General features: G+C 35.5%; 1 protein-coding gene across 3 annotated transcripts in view; it reads left to right on the top strand.

Moving 5' to 3' along the window:
• The window catches only part of LOC131067795 (uncharacterized), a 149,655-nt gene that overhangs the window by 89,548 nt on the left and 44,741 nt on the right, over positions 1-15,366 (top strand). For all 3 annotated transcript variants that reach the window (XM_058002951.2, XM_058002950.2, XM_059218118.1), the window contains exons 9-12: positions 5,048-5,141; positions 5,246-5,302; positions 5,496-5,630; positions 6,062-6,130. In XM_058002951.2, coding sequence (XP_057858934.2) covers positions 5,048-5,141; positions 5,246-5,302; positions 5,496-5,630; positions 6,062-6,130 — 355 coding nt within the window. The remainder of the gene's footprint in view (positions 1-5,047; positions 5,142-5,245; positions 5,303-5,495; positions 5,631-6,061; positions 6,131-15,366) is intronic.

Genomic DNA, 15,366 nt, shown 5'->3' with positions numbered 1-15,366 from the left:
TCAAGTCTAAAACTTGAATTTCGTTCCTGACCCTTCCAAAGGGTCCAGTGCGAAAATCTCAAAATCTCTTTTTTCTTCAAATTTTGTGTCAAGACAAAAGTTGATCAAGGTGAATTGAGTTTGAAGATACCCCTAGGCATGCCTTTGAATGGTTTGTGATCACCAAATGTGAAGGAATTGAGCTAAAACTTGAATTTCGCTCTTGGCCCTTCCAAAGGGTCCAAAGCGAAATTCTAAATAGGTCCTGTCCTTGGCCATGGTTTTGAGCGAATTTCTCCTTTTAGGCCTTCTTAGGGGTCGAACAAGTGTTGCTTTCATGAGAGAGGGATCCAAAGATGAGAGTCCAGGTAAAAGAAAGTGAGGAGGATAGAGCTAAGTGAGAGAAATCAAGCAAATCATGAATTTCGCTCCTAACCCTTCCAAAGGGTCTAGAGCGAAATTCTCAAAATCACCTAGTTTGCCCATGATTGAGATCAAGAGATGGATTCCCAGGCCTTAGTAGAGAGAAGACTAGTATATTCCAAAGGGTCTAGAGTGAAATTCTCAAAATCACCTAGTTTGCCCATGATTGAGATCAAGAGATGGATTCCCAAGCCTTGGCAAAGAGAAGACTAGTATATACTTGCCTTGGGAGGCAATTTGGAGTAAGAAAAGGATAGAATTTGAGCCTAAGGAAGAATTTCGCTCTTGACCCTTCCAAAGGGTCCAGAGCGAAATCCTTAAAACCTCTATTTTGCTCTACTTTTGAAACCAAGATTTTTGTTCCTATGGCATGGTTGGGAAGAGATTAATGTGTTCTTTCCTTGAGAAGAGATTTGAGGCAAGGAGATGATGAAATTTGAGCTAAAATGCAAATTTCGCTCTTGACCCTTCCAAAGGGTCCAGAGCGAAATTCCTTATAGGTCCTGTCCTTGGCCAAGGTACAAAGCGAAATCCTCTTTTTTGGTCTTTTTGGGGGTCAAATCAATGATGTCTTCAGGAGAAAGCGATTCAAAGGCCAAGAGAAGTTCAAGGCTAAAGGAATGTGAATTAAGCCTAAAAAGCAAAATTTCGCTCTTGACCCTTCCAAAGGGTCTAGAGCGAAATTCCTAGGAGGTCTAATATTTTGCCTAGGTCCTTGAGCAAAACCTATTCCTAGGCAATTTTGGAGGCGAATGACTTGATCTTCCTAAGGTAATGTTGAAAATGAGGTCTAATTGAGCAACTTTGTCAAATTTCGCTCCTGACCCTTCCAAAGGGTCCTGAGCGAATTTTATTATGGGGCCTGTCCTGTTGATGATTTCAGGTAAGAAATGCTATGTTAAGATAAATATATCATGTGTACTTAATCACCTTTTAGTTTGTTTTTGTAGATGGAAGAAAATCAGGCCAGGACAAGGACGACCTAGTCCAAGCCCATCATCATCAAGGACATTCCAAATACATAAAGGAGGACTCAAGGTGTTTTGAAGCGTTGGAAGACTACAAGTGTTCGAGGAGTTACCAGCTATCTCCAAAACCTTCACTTGGCCATACAAAGGAACCACATGATGACATAGATGAATGACCTTACCAACACTTCAAGGCGAGGTATGCTACCAGAGAAAGAACACTTGATAGTGAGGAAGCCTCATCAAGCACATGGGAGTCAAGGAGATACATCATTCATTGCGTCAAAAGACAAAGGAGGATCAACCAAGACACAGACGTCAGATAAGGTGGCATCCCAGTCATTTTTCCTCCAGTGGGATTGGTCCACCTCGGCATGTCAACTCCTTGAATGTAATTTTCTCATTGGCTAAGGAGTTTGTTGTAACAAACCCTAATTAGGGTTTTCATCTTGTAACCCTAGCCATTAATTCTAAGTCAATCAGAGCCATCAATTTGTGAAGGGCTCTCTATATAAAGCCCTGGCTCTTCATTTGTTAAGGTTAATAGTTAGGAGTTAGCAAAAAGAGAGATAGTCAATAACTAGTAGCCCAATAGTAGAAAGCATTTTAGAGTAGAGTAGAAAGAGAAGGCAAAGATTGTTGCCAAGACATTGTTGCAAAAGACATGTAAACTTCATTGAAGGAATGGTGAATTCTATGTGTTGATTCTACAATTTGCATGGTCTCTATACTTCTCAAATTTAATTTCATGTTATTAGATGAATGGAAGAAATTTGTATATCCATACTCCTAGCGGTTTGTTGATTGCAAACTTACCTTGTGTAGTCGACTGGAATCATTCAGCTTAAGCTTAACTTCAATTATCGCTTCTTCATTGATATGCATCAACTTGATGGTGTCTATGCTTGTAGCGGTGATCTGAACAACATAAAGCTACCCTTAGAGGATCACACTAGCCTTGTGGAGATAATCATAGCATGTCAAAGCAAGACTTAGTTAGAGTTTGATCAAAGGTCATCCACTGCTCCTACATTCTTAGTGTTAGAATTAGATTCCTCTCCAACCCTTATCCTTTTTTCCCTTTTTAAAAAATCAAAGATCAGTAAAGACCCACGTTCCAGTGATATCCAAAGTAAATTAGACGCTCAGGTCATCGAATGTAAGTCACCTTGTGATTCCAGCATAAATCACATCATACTGCAAGAGCTTATCCGCATGTAGAGAACCTACATTAAGAACCTTGGAGTTGCCTCAATTGATCCTTAGGCGAAATCTTCAGCATTCGGGGAAACTTTGTTCAAGAGAGGATAAGATACTTTGGTATTTTATTCTGTGTTCGCATGTGCATAATAAACACATCAACAGGTTCCTCTATGTGGGTGTTTTAATAGGCTTGTGATTCTCTACAGGGATTTCACTTATTGTAGGAGTTATGGCAGCAAAATGCAGTTTTTATGTACCGTTTATATTCTAAAGTTTTCCAGCTGTTTATAGACTCTGATCCTTTTGTGATAAATAATAGAAAAGCTCAGTATATTGTTGTTTGCAAAATTCAGTGTTCATTGCATCAAAATAATAACTACTTCTTAAAGGGTTTAATCTGATTTGTATATATAGTGAATGTGACGACCACCTATTTATCTCAAATAGTTCATCTATATCTTACTATGGGCGTAACCATTGCACCTCCTTTTGGTGCAAGTGCTAATATATATTGTGTTTTGGGTGCCTTGGGAGAATTTATTAGTATAGCGAGGCAGGTTGAAATTTGTTGTCCATTGATAGAGAATGTCAAAGTTGAGTACCTTTGGCATATCTCAAGGCATATCTTGCTACTTGCCATTTAACAAGCTTGAACTGCTAAAAACCAAGAGTGATAACTAAAAACAAATCAAAGATCTGCTCATGTAGATACATGATACATCAAACAATTGTTTGTTGAGTGATTCATTGACTGTTGATGAATCATTATAGGATGACAATTTCAACACAACCTCCATAGGTGAATTTTTAGGATTGCAATTTTTCACATGAAATCATTCCAAAAAAATCATTACATACTTGCATTGAGCCATGAAAATAAAATGGTCACGTTGGTAGAATTCTATACTTATGGAGTATTATAGAAGGTCTAGATCAGTCATGTCAAAAGCATAATATAAGTCATGTTTTATTCAACACAGTGGAGTGGCCCCTGCTTTCCCTGATGGTAATGTTACCAACAGAAACAACTAGAATCACATTGCCATCACCATCTATTGTGACATACAGATTCGTGTCAAAGAGACTTGTTTTTAATCCAAAACTTCAATTATCTTGATAAATTTCTGTGTACCATGCTCACAGAGTCTGCTAGCCTACATAGGGATTTAAGAATTTTACAAGCTAGATGATCACTACTAGGTACTTGAAAGTTTGAAACCCTTCAAGTTGGACCATATAAATCTTCTCATCATAGCCCTATTCAAGAAGGTACTCTTCACTTCCACCTGATACACCTTTCAATCAAATTGGGCTGCTTTGGGTAGATGCAACTGAAATGTGACCATCTTTGCTAGTGTAGCAGAAGTCTCTCTATAGTCTAGCCCCTCTTGTTGCAAATAGTTTTTCTTACAAGATTATCCTCTTGTCAAAAGTATTGCCAACTTTATATTTAAATTAGTGCACCCCTTTGCAGCCAGTGGGCTTTTGACCTAAAGGCAGTTTTGCTAACTCTCAAGAATGAGTTACAACCTGGCCTTATTTTATCTTGAAATCTCTAGGGATGCATAGACCAATCCTTCTAGTTGTTTATGTGTAGGTTTTCTTTTTCTTTTCATATTACAATTTAGGGCATTATTTGTATCATCTATCATAGGCTGAATTTGACAATGCAGGATTAAACCAAAATCATATTCTGGATGGGGAAGTGAATTGATGATGATGGCTTGATATTGTAACCAAATAAACCTATGGGAAATCTACCAAACATGTCCTCTACACTGCTTGGCATCTGCAAATTATGGATGGAGGATTTTTGAAAAACCATGCATAAGATTTTATCTCCCTAGAGTGCAGGTCACAGTATTCGATCTGTCTCTTGTGAAATAGTTATCACACATAATTCTGAAATTGAAAAAACTGGGATGATGTCTTATGAAAGCAAACTTCCTGCAACTTGTTCATGAAACCGTGGTCTCTGTATAAGCCCAATGGCATCCTGTATCAGTATTATCTCTGGTTATAAAGGTAGAGAACATTGTCATTAGTGAAGGTACGTTGCACACCTTTTCTTGGGTGCAATTGCTGGTTATAGTAAGCATTCAAAATATACTTGTAACATAAAATGTTACTGATATTTGAATTAAACTAACTTTGACCAACTTATGGGTTTTTTGTAATGTTTCTAATAAGAACAAATAAGGATGGTTTGAGATTTTTTTGATGGAATAGATAGGTATTGGTACAGTTTGTGGCAAACATTCAGGTACTCGTGTCACATGTGCAGGAAGTGTGCAATTAAAAAACCTCAAGTTTTTAAGATTTTGAAGTGTAAATGCAGGAGTCTCTTATCGCTGAAATAAAGTAGAAAAAATACCTTGTTTATAAATGTGTTATTCTTGGTTTTCTATAGTTTGTCCTTTTTATATTCTAGATCATTGCTTATCATTTGTTGCATTCTTGTGAGGAAATTGCAGGTGTACAGTACTAGATTTAGGGTTGTCCCTTGTTCAGGCCTTTGGTGAAGATGAAGTTATAACACTTTTTACTGTTGCTAAGTCAGGCTTGCAGGTTTGGACCTCTTTGTAGTTTTGCCTTGGCTTTGATATTCTTGGTTTGATTTTACATCCTCTCAAAAGCTAAACTGTTTCTGTTGACTGTGGAGATCATAATAGGATCCCGATGGTATGGTTCAGGAGAAAGCCTACAAGGTTTTAAACGGTATTTTCAAGGTATGAACTGAAACTGTTGTTGTACAGTCTTTGTACATTTTATTTCAACACTATTGAAAATTGTTGTTGATGCTCAGCCTGATTTCATTCATAGTTTTATGGATTTTTTTTTTCCATTACGGTCAACGATTAATAACTAATTGAAGAGTCTTGTAGTTGTCCTGCTGAAAATAGAAAGAATATTTTGACACAGGAGCATATGTGGTTCCTTCCCAGGAAATTGTCTGAAGTGGTCAACCTTATAATTGGTGTAAAGGCATTGCATGATGTTTCCATCAGGAAGAGGCGCCTGGATTGCTTGCATCATCTAATTCTTTATATTTTACAGGTCAGGAGTTCTAGGAAGAATGTCTTTTTACTGAAACTTAATTGGCATTAAGATTGTTATTTGATTCATTTGGAATTTTTGTCTGTAATAACCCTGATTCTGGGCTTTTATTAATAGGCGTGTTTGATGTTTTGGCCATAAGAATATTGCTTTAAAGATCATTTAATACAGATGATGTATTGATCTATCTGTGTGTTACTTCGCATCCTGCTTTTATCTGAGTGGGTTTTTTTGGTTTTTAACAGCTTTTTCTATTTCATCTATTGCACTTATGAATCTATGGGTTTTGTCTTGTGATTTTCTAGTTATCATATCTAAAGCTATGAAAGAACATTAAACTGAGTCCTAGAAAGTACAGGGAATTTTTTACAGTTAGTAGACTAAAGCTTGTACACAGCTTTATCTTATGTTAGTTACTATATGGAGTGCAGGAAAAAGGTGCAAGCATGGATGATACTGTTTTGACATTCATTAGCGAGATTATACTTACATTGAAGAATGTGAGTTGCTAGCTTTCTTATTAGTGCTAGATGCTTTCTACTTTATTTTTAGAGGACGATGCTATTGGAATGCAATTTCAAGGCACTTATCCATGGGCCTGTGATTGTGTCGTTCCGCATTTTTTTTTTGATCCCAAAATCTTAACTTTCCCAGTATTTTTAATCTGTGAATTGTAATATATTTTTTGTTATGTTAATTGTGGTCACAGGGAACACTCCGTTTGAATATATAGCTTGAAAAAATAAACATGGGAGAATAACTCACGATCTTAGAATATGTCAGTGTATTTCTAGAGTGAGGGTCGAAACTTATTTTCTATCCAATATTGTGTGAACCATTTTCTATGACTGATGCACCTGATTTGACAAGATTTTGGGTAGAGCTTTGGATTGCATAACAGAGCTGGCATTGCGTAGATTGTAATGCAGAAAATCTGTACATAGGTTGTAGTGTTTTCTATCCAATATTGTATGCCGACCCTAAAAAGTCACAACACAATACAAAAGCAAAACTACATTCATTCCTCACTCATTTGAAATTCCATATCTACTCATTGCTTTGGGCTGCAAGTTTACTCTGATATTATAACTTATTTAACATGTGACATTGAATTATTAATTATCAGCTGTGTTGTGTACTTAATTTTGTGTATTACAGCCAAACCCAACCATACCAAACCTGGGAAAAAAAGAAATCAGCAAAATTTCAAACCCAAACCCGAATCAGAAGTTTAGCAATCTAGGGAAACCATTTTCAAAGCCCAAGTATCAATTTCATTGGTTTGGAAAAAAATTAGAAATTATTTATCACTTTCCTTGAAATTTGGTACATTTTTTGTTAGATTTAGGCCATTCCTAAGAAAATAATTCTTTTTATATAGATTTAGGAGAATATCTATATTAAATTGGCAAAAAAAAATTAGGGTTTTGGAATAAACTATGAACTGGCAAATATTTGTGATGAAATTTGCCTGCAAAGAACTTGGGGACATGAAGAAAACAGCTGATCAATAATATTGTTTAGTAATACAGTTGTAATTTATTGCATCCTATTTAGTTATGAAAGCTTATTCTCTCGTCATCGTCCATTTAGCTTTTAACATGTTGACCATTGTGGCTGTAGCTACTCTTCTGCTCTCTTATTTGCTAACCCAAAAAATGATTTCCATCCACAAATATATCTTCCAAAGTTTTACCAATCTACACAAGAATACCCCAACAAATGTTTCACGGTTTCTTTTCTCAATTATTAAATGATATTGGTGTTTTGATATAATCCACTGTTTGAGAAAAATGGTAAGAGTCAAGACTTGATTGCATGTGTGCATGTTGACCACAAACAACATGAGAAATAATATACAATCAAGGGAACAATTTTTTATGTTTCGTCATTTATACATAGAGACATTCAAAATCATCACAATGAAGTGATTAAATGCCCCCTAATACAGCTATAGGATGTGACAAGATGAGTTAGAATGTGTAGCCAGTTTCCTTTTTTTTAAATTTGTATTATTTATGAATATGACTTACGGAATACAACCAACGGATTAAGATTTGGAGACTATATAAGAGGTAAACAAATTTGATGTGTTAATCTTGGATTTTGCTCGGGAAGGTGAAGAAGACATCTAGGATTTAAGGAAGACTTAATCAAATTGAAGAAAAACTTAATCAAATGGAAGTCTAATATTTCCAACACTAAATAAGATCATGATACCACAATTGACAATCTGTAAATATATCTTGCTGGGATAAAAATCATAGCAAACATAGACAATGCACTTGAAACATAGACAAATATATTTTATGGCAAACAATTCTATACTTTTAATACATTAGTCAAATAATTATCATTGAAGACCCATACCTCTGTTCACTCAAATTCGTAGTCACGCCTTTTTCACATCCCTTTGTTCACTCAAATTTGTAGTGCCACCTTTTTCATATCCCAACGGCACTAAAAATAGCAGTGATGGCTGAATTAGGTCACACAATTGCAATATATAAAGAAAATCATGTTTTTGGTGTTCATTTTTGGTTGAAGGGTAGCAGATGTGTAACATGCTAAAACGAAATAACATGCTAAAATGTATTTAAGCATTTAAACATAAATGTAACATGCTGAAAAGAATAAAACCGTTAACACGAACATTGCAACTTAACATATAAAGGAAGAGGTTTTTTTTGTTTTGAGATTACAACATCTGAAAGTAATTCTATTGATCTAAACCATACATAAACGTAAGATAAGAAAGTAACTAAACATTGCATTAAATGAAAGAGAGAGGGTTAGAGAGTACATTTCATCTGATGCTAACATTCTGATCTTCATAACTTTATCAAGATACCACTGAGGAGGGAAAGTATCATCAGAGCGCTTTTCCACCCAACCATGGACTTACTAGTCCGCCGTGCCATATCCAACTGGATTGGCCCTACCCTTTGCAGGGAGGTAACAGGAAGTGGAATTCAATGCCATCTGAGACTTGGTGTGTAAGACCTACACATGCTAGTCGGCCATACACTATGGGTAACCCCCAACTAGTATGACGCTCCTGACTAGAGGTGTATTTGGTACTAGTAATCTGACAGTAGCTTGCATTACGTAACACCACCTTGGCCAAGGTTTAAACACTGCAAGCATGATTAAACGTGTTGTCAATGATCACCACACTTCTCGGCTGTCTGTGGTCAAATGGGTTCGACCGAACTCATATAGGAACTATGACCATAGGTATGTTTAACATTCATTTGTTAACAGCTCTAGTACTCTTAAAGTTACTATTAATTTCTTCTCTTTTATGATTGCAAAGATTGGTATTGATTGAACTAAATCCTTGGAATGGGAAAATAGGGGGCATAAGAGCCGCCAGCTGTACATCCAACTCATAAGTAGGGAATATAAGCCATGTTTGACATGTCTCTGCTGTCCTGGCATCTTGAGAGTAATCTCTCAATGGTGATGCTATCTGCATCGAAGTACAGCGGTGCCCTTCTACCCACTACCTTCCTAGGCTAGGGTATTAGTTTATTTCAAAATCTAGAGATGAAAATCTCAATTAGATAGATTGTTTGATTCTGCTGTTTTGATGTTATTTCAGACTTAGACAAATCTGAAAATGCTCATTTAAGAGATAAGAAATCTTCTTATTTCAAGTCTAAGGAAGAGCACCCTCTCTAATCCGAGAGGTATGGTTTGGGAGCTTTACTAGTTTATCCCTATTAATATGCAGTTATAAACCATACTGAAATACACTTACAGGTATATGTCAAAGTATATATACCATTAAACGTAAGTATAAATACCTTCACATATACGTATAAGTACTACTAGATGCTTCAAAATTTAGACTTAATTTACTTTAAACAAACGTGACAATTGTTCATATTCAAGGTTTTCTGTATAAATTTACCCAAATATCAAGAAGACTGCTGCCACAGTCTAAGGATTTATAATAGTGAAATTATTTCACAAATAGATATAGAGATACATGCTAAATAGGAGTCCTATTTAAGAACTTAAAGTATCTACAGATTGCCCTAAATTTTTATGAAGGAAACAAAGGTTTCGCTGTTCAAGAATGAGCTGACAGCAGGGTCATAGCAGAAATAAGATGTATAATTTCCTTTTCTTTTAAAAAAAAATTGCAGACAACTCAACCCTTTTCCAAAAATCAGAAGTGCAGTTACTTATTTACTTCTTTTTTTTATAAAACCGAATTGCAGTGATATATATATATATATATATCAGAGTTACCCGGGGACGCGTCCCCGACCTGAAAACCCCCGTCCCCGTCCTGGGGACGTTTCGGGGACGGCCAGGGGACGTTTGAATATATATATATATATATATCAGAGTTACCCAGGGACGCGTCCCCGACCTGAAAACCCCCGTCCCCGTCCTGGGGACGTTTCGGGGATGGCCAGGGGACGTTTCCCCTCGTCCCCAAATTGCCTTGTTTTTTGAGGGGACATCCCTGAAACGGGGGGACGCCTGCCCTAGCTCTGGGGGATGTCCGTACGTCCTGGGGACGGCTGGGACGTCCCCAATCCATCCCGGGGACGACCAGACGTCCCCCATTCTAAGGCCCTTTAAAAATATTAAAAAAATTTAAAATGTTGTATTTTTTATTTTTTATTTAAATTTTCTAATAGAGGCCCCTTATTAATTCAAATTGTTATTAAAAATAAAAAAAATTAAAAGATAACATTAATTAAATTTTAAATTTATTAATTTAATTCATAATTTTGACAATGAAACTATATGGCAGCAGTATAGCCTTTGGGCATTTTGACACAGAGATTAGAAAATCTCCAAACTCGGCGAGTCAATATAAAATAACACCCAACGCCCCTTGACCCCGCAAGGGGCGATGCCCCTTGACCCCACCTTGGGGGTGCTGCCCCCAAACCCCCATTGAAAAATATGGGGGGAAACTGCATCGATAGAAGTAGGGAAAATTTAACCTCCGAGTCTATTGATATGCATATTGACAATGTGAATGAATTGAAATTCTGATTTATGAATGCATAATTGCATATTGTCTATTGAATATTAACAATGTTGTATGTTCAGAATTTACGTTCTAAAATGTTTTTCAGAATTTATGTTCTAAAATGTTTTCAACTTTTCATAGTATCATACACATGCTATATCCATGTTTTATTGTTTTCATATGAATATAATGTATGTATGCATGCTTTATCCATGTTTTCATATGAACATTTAGAATTTTGAAATTTTCCTATATATTTTAAATTTTTCCTATATTTTATATAGCCGTCCCCTTTGCCATCCCCTGCCGTCCCCAAATTTGGCAAAAAAATTTGTCGTCCCGGAAACGCGTCCCGTCGTCCCCTGCCATCCCCATCCCGGAAACTTGGGGTAACTTTGATATATATATCATCTTTCGTGGTATGAGAAAACACTTTCAATAACTATATAAACCCTTTTTCCATTGATCAAAAGCAGATTAGAAAGAATAAGAAATAACTACCTATTTTTAATGCACATAGAAAAATGGAGAAACAGTATGCTACATGATATTTCTGAGTATCCCATTTTCTAATTCGCCAGGCTGAATATAATAGAAGAAATTTACTAAGGCGTTAGGGTTTAAGCCTTAACATGACCTGTATGATGAAGAAATACGTCTGAATATTGGTTCCAGCACCCCTCTTTTAGCAACTCTCTACTCCAGAAAACGTTGAGTAGGGAAAATGGTAAATCGCGGCAGAGTATTAGAAATAACAGAGCTGAAAATTAAAAAACGCAGAGTAGGAAACCCTTATATTTTGCAAAACAAAATGGTAAGAATGTTTTGTTCTTTCCTGAAATTCGCTTATGTATTCCCCAACACATTTTTTCCTCCTCATTTCACCCTAAAACCAGATGTTTTCTTCCCAAACCGCCAAGAGGAGTCACGCCACAATCATGCGTCCTCCTTCATGCATTTTTCACGTCTTGAGCTTCCTGTAAAGCCTCTAAGGCTCACGCCAAAATTCCTGCCCAAAATATCTTAATTCCATATCGATAAAAATAATGAAATGTTGATAATATATATTAAGTCCCTTTATTTCAATTGCCTGATAAAGAGATATAACTTGCACATCGAATGATAATATATAATGAGCATAGCGCTATGAATAAGGGGGGTGAAAATGTTTTGTTTAATGGTCCCTTTTTTTTAAGTCTCTGATACCTTTAGTGACAAAAGGATGTGTCTCTTTTTTCTTTTTAAAAAATAAATAATAAGGTTTTTCCCATTCCTTTTATTTTTAAGGTTACTTAACCTTTTCAAGAGTTTTGTAAAATATATTCATATATTTACATATATGAATATATATGCCTTATGTATGCATGCCTATGGGGCACGTATACTGTCGGGTATACGTACTCTCAAATTCATGCTATGTATAAGACGTATACATTGATATATATGCACATAAATATATTTACATGATAAACACGAACTTCTGCGGAATTTAAATAATAATTAATTAAATAGTTAACTAAAAATTCCTTAAAATAATAATGAGTTACCTCGAAACGTAATAAAAAAACCTAGGGTTATGAACCCTAAAATCTTTGCACGACCACCTAGGGTTACTTGACGCAATGACAAACAAAGTTTGACAAGTCAATCAAGAGACTACCTGACTCAGAGTTAGGATTTCAGAAGGCATGAGTTCTTTCTTTCCTTTACCTCCCGACTTGATGATACTTTCCCTCCCTTCGTGGAGGACGACGATTTCCTACACACACTTGGCCAATTAAATCAGTTAGATCAAAATCTTGTCCTATTCCGACATTTCATAATTTATTGACAAAGGTAAAACATCATGTCATAAATTTAACTATCAAATCATCAATTTACCAATTAAGATTTATCAAATCGTCATTATAAGCATAGTTGACATCATTCAAATATGCATGAACATCTGAGCATATTCATTCAATTAAAACATGAAAAACTAGGGCACATTCATTCCATTTAAACATGAAAACTAGGGCACATTCATTCAAATTAAACATGAAAACTAGGGCACGTTAAACATCTTGCAAGTATAGCATAAATGCACTAGGGCAAACATATATAATGGCGCAAATATTGCACATTAACAACTAGGGCACAAGTGGGATGTAACAAGATGCATTATTAACGTGATTTTTTGATGATTTTCTCACAAGTTAAATATGATAAAATCCTGATTTTCAACGAGTTAAATGGGTCAACACCAATTTAAAAAATTGCAATTTTTTCTCAGTTTAAATCATTTGGGGTGCTTATTTAATTAAAATCACGACTTTTGCTTCTTTTTTATTTTTCAGATTTTGGCTTCTATGGGTTATACATACCATTATAGCACATCATGCTATAGAAGTTAATAAGGCAAATCAATTTTTTGCTGTTTAGAACAATGTTAACGACTTTTTGACTAATATAACGCGAGTAACCCCCAATGTTGCATTTTACCAAGCAAAAAAAACATTTAAATATTTATATTGTGAGCTCCAAGTAATATTAAACTTATAAATATTTACATTATTTAATATATATAATTTGTAATTTTTTTAAAATGTAAAACTATAAAAGAAAAAAATAGCAATTTAAACTTAAAAGAAAATAAATTATAATAGCTTAAAAACAGTTGTAGGTACTAGCACAACATGGTGGAATTCATATTTGGCTACTCAGAAATAATTTATATGATATGTGATTCAGAATTACATTCAAACTGCCTAACCTGGGCTTCAGCAAAGGAACCGTCTTTTTCTAAAGGATAAAATAATTATTTCTACCAGCAGTTCAACTATATAAACCTTGTTCCCACATAAAAAAACATTAACCAATTAGTTTATTTTATATAGTTGAAGAAGAAGATTGATTAAGCAATCTACATTAGTCAGCTTGAAGAATTCAAGAGCTCTTGGTTTGTAAATTGAAAAGGTCTCTATATGGGGTTGAATCAGTCATCACATATGTGGTAGCAAAAGTTTTATTCATATGCGTTAGAATTGGGTCTTGTAAATAGTAATCTTGAGCATTGTGTGTTTTAGAAATAGGTTGGTGGTCATATATTAATCATTGTTTTATATGTTGATGATATGCTTATTAGTGGGAACAATAAGACATGAATTAGGGATCTCAAGGATTAGTTGTCTAGTAGATTTTAAATGAATATCTAGGTGCTACAAGATTCATACTTGGTATGAAGATCTATAGAGATATGGCTAGTAGGATTTTTTGGTTGTACCAAAGAAAGTTTCTTGAAACAATTTGCAATGGTTTGGCATGCACGCTAATCATTTTGTAAGTATCTTTTTGTTGGTTGGCACTAATTTGGGTTTGGAATAACTTCCCTAGTTTGTCAAGTCTTTCAGGTACATGTGCAATGTTCCATATGCAAGTGTGGTAGGAAGTCTTATGTGTGCAATTGTTTATATAAGGTTAGGCGTTGCCCAAGTAGTAGTAGTTCTAAGTAAGTTCATGTCAAAGTTTGGTAGAGAACATTGGACTGAAGTGAAATAGTTTGAAAGTACATGAAAGGAACTTTGGGTTATTGTTTGTGTTATCATTGTTCTAATGATATTTGCAAGGTTTTGAACATATAGGCTTTGTTGATTTTGATTGTGCTAGAGATCTAGATAATCAAAGATCAACTAATGGTCATTTCTATACTTTGTGTGGAGGAGCAATGAATTGGATGAATAAGGGGCAATAGATAGTTGCATTGACCACAATTGATGCAAGATCATCTAGGTGCACAAGGGATCTTGCATCGCCCAAAAACATTTTTAGGTTTTCTTCTAGTTCCTGCTCATGTTTTTCTTAGTTTTTGTTGATTTTGCTAGTATTTGCTTTTGGAAGTTTTTTTGTACAAGTTGAAAGTATTATCTCATAAAGTGGCCTAATTGGTACTTGTAGTTTAAATTTAGGGGAAATTGGAGTAACTTTGGTCAAGTTATACCAAATTGAAGGTTATGGGGGGGTTTTGGAGCTCCAAGAGCCTTCGACAGGTTCTTTTTCCTACTCTAGTTCTCAAGGAGTTCCCAAGTGTCAATAGTTCTTGTCCTTCACCTTATCATCGAAGAAGACTTTAATACTTAGATGTTCGTAGAGTTCTTGGTCAATAGGAAAGCTCCAACAAAGTGGTGCCAAGTTTTGAGTGGAGGTGATTTTGTTGATAAAGGCTTAAAGACATAAGTTGGAAGAGTATTGATGTCGGTTCTTAATGGGTCCAAAACCCCAACCAAAAGGTAACATAAGATATGTATGGGAAGTTCCTATAGAGGTAGGAACCCTTGATAAAGTGTTAGATGATGTGTTTCTAAGAGCTCAAAAGCTTTGTTTGGAGCTTGTTAAAGGCCTAGTTGATTTTGGGCACACAAGGAACCCCTCACAATGGCACCCCTAAGCAAGTGTTAGAAGCCATGGTTCCCTTGTAAGGCAAAAAGAGAAACATCGATTTTCAAAGGTTTTAAGACTTTGATGCAAGGCATCTTGCATAGTTCCGATAGGTTTGGAATCCCTTATTCAATATTTGGCTCTTTATAAGGCCAAATGCTCGACAAAAGGCAACAAAGGGGTAAGTTGGGAAATCATTTCAGAAGTCGCCCCCACGCAAGGCTTCTTGTGGAGTTCCTAATGGTCTCTTAAACCTTGAATGAGTCCTTGGAGCATGATAACACCAATGGCCTTGATGCTTGACAAGGGTCCAAAGCTCGTTAA

The sequence above is a fragment of the Cryptomeria japonica genome, chromosome 3, assembly GCF_030272615.1.
Source record: "Cryptomeria japonica chromosome 3, Sugi_1.0, whole genome shotgun sequence".
Taxonomy (NCBI): Eukaryota; Viridiplantae; Streptophyta; class Pinopsida; order Cupressales; family Cupressaceae; genus Cryptomeria; species Cryptomeria japonica.
Note: the sequence above shows the minus strand (reverse complement) of the source record. Positions and strands in the feature narration are given on the sequence as shown.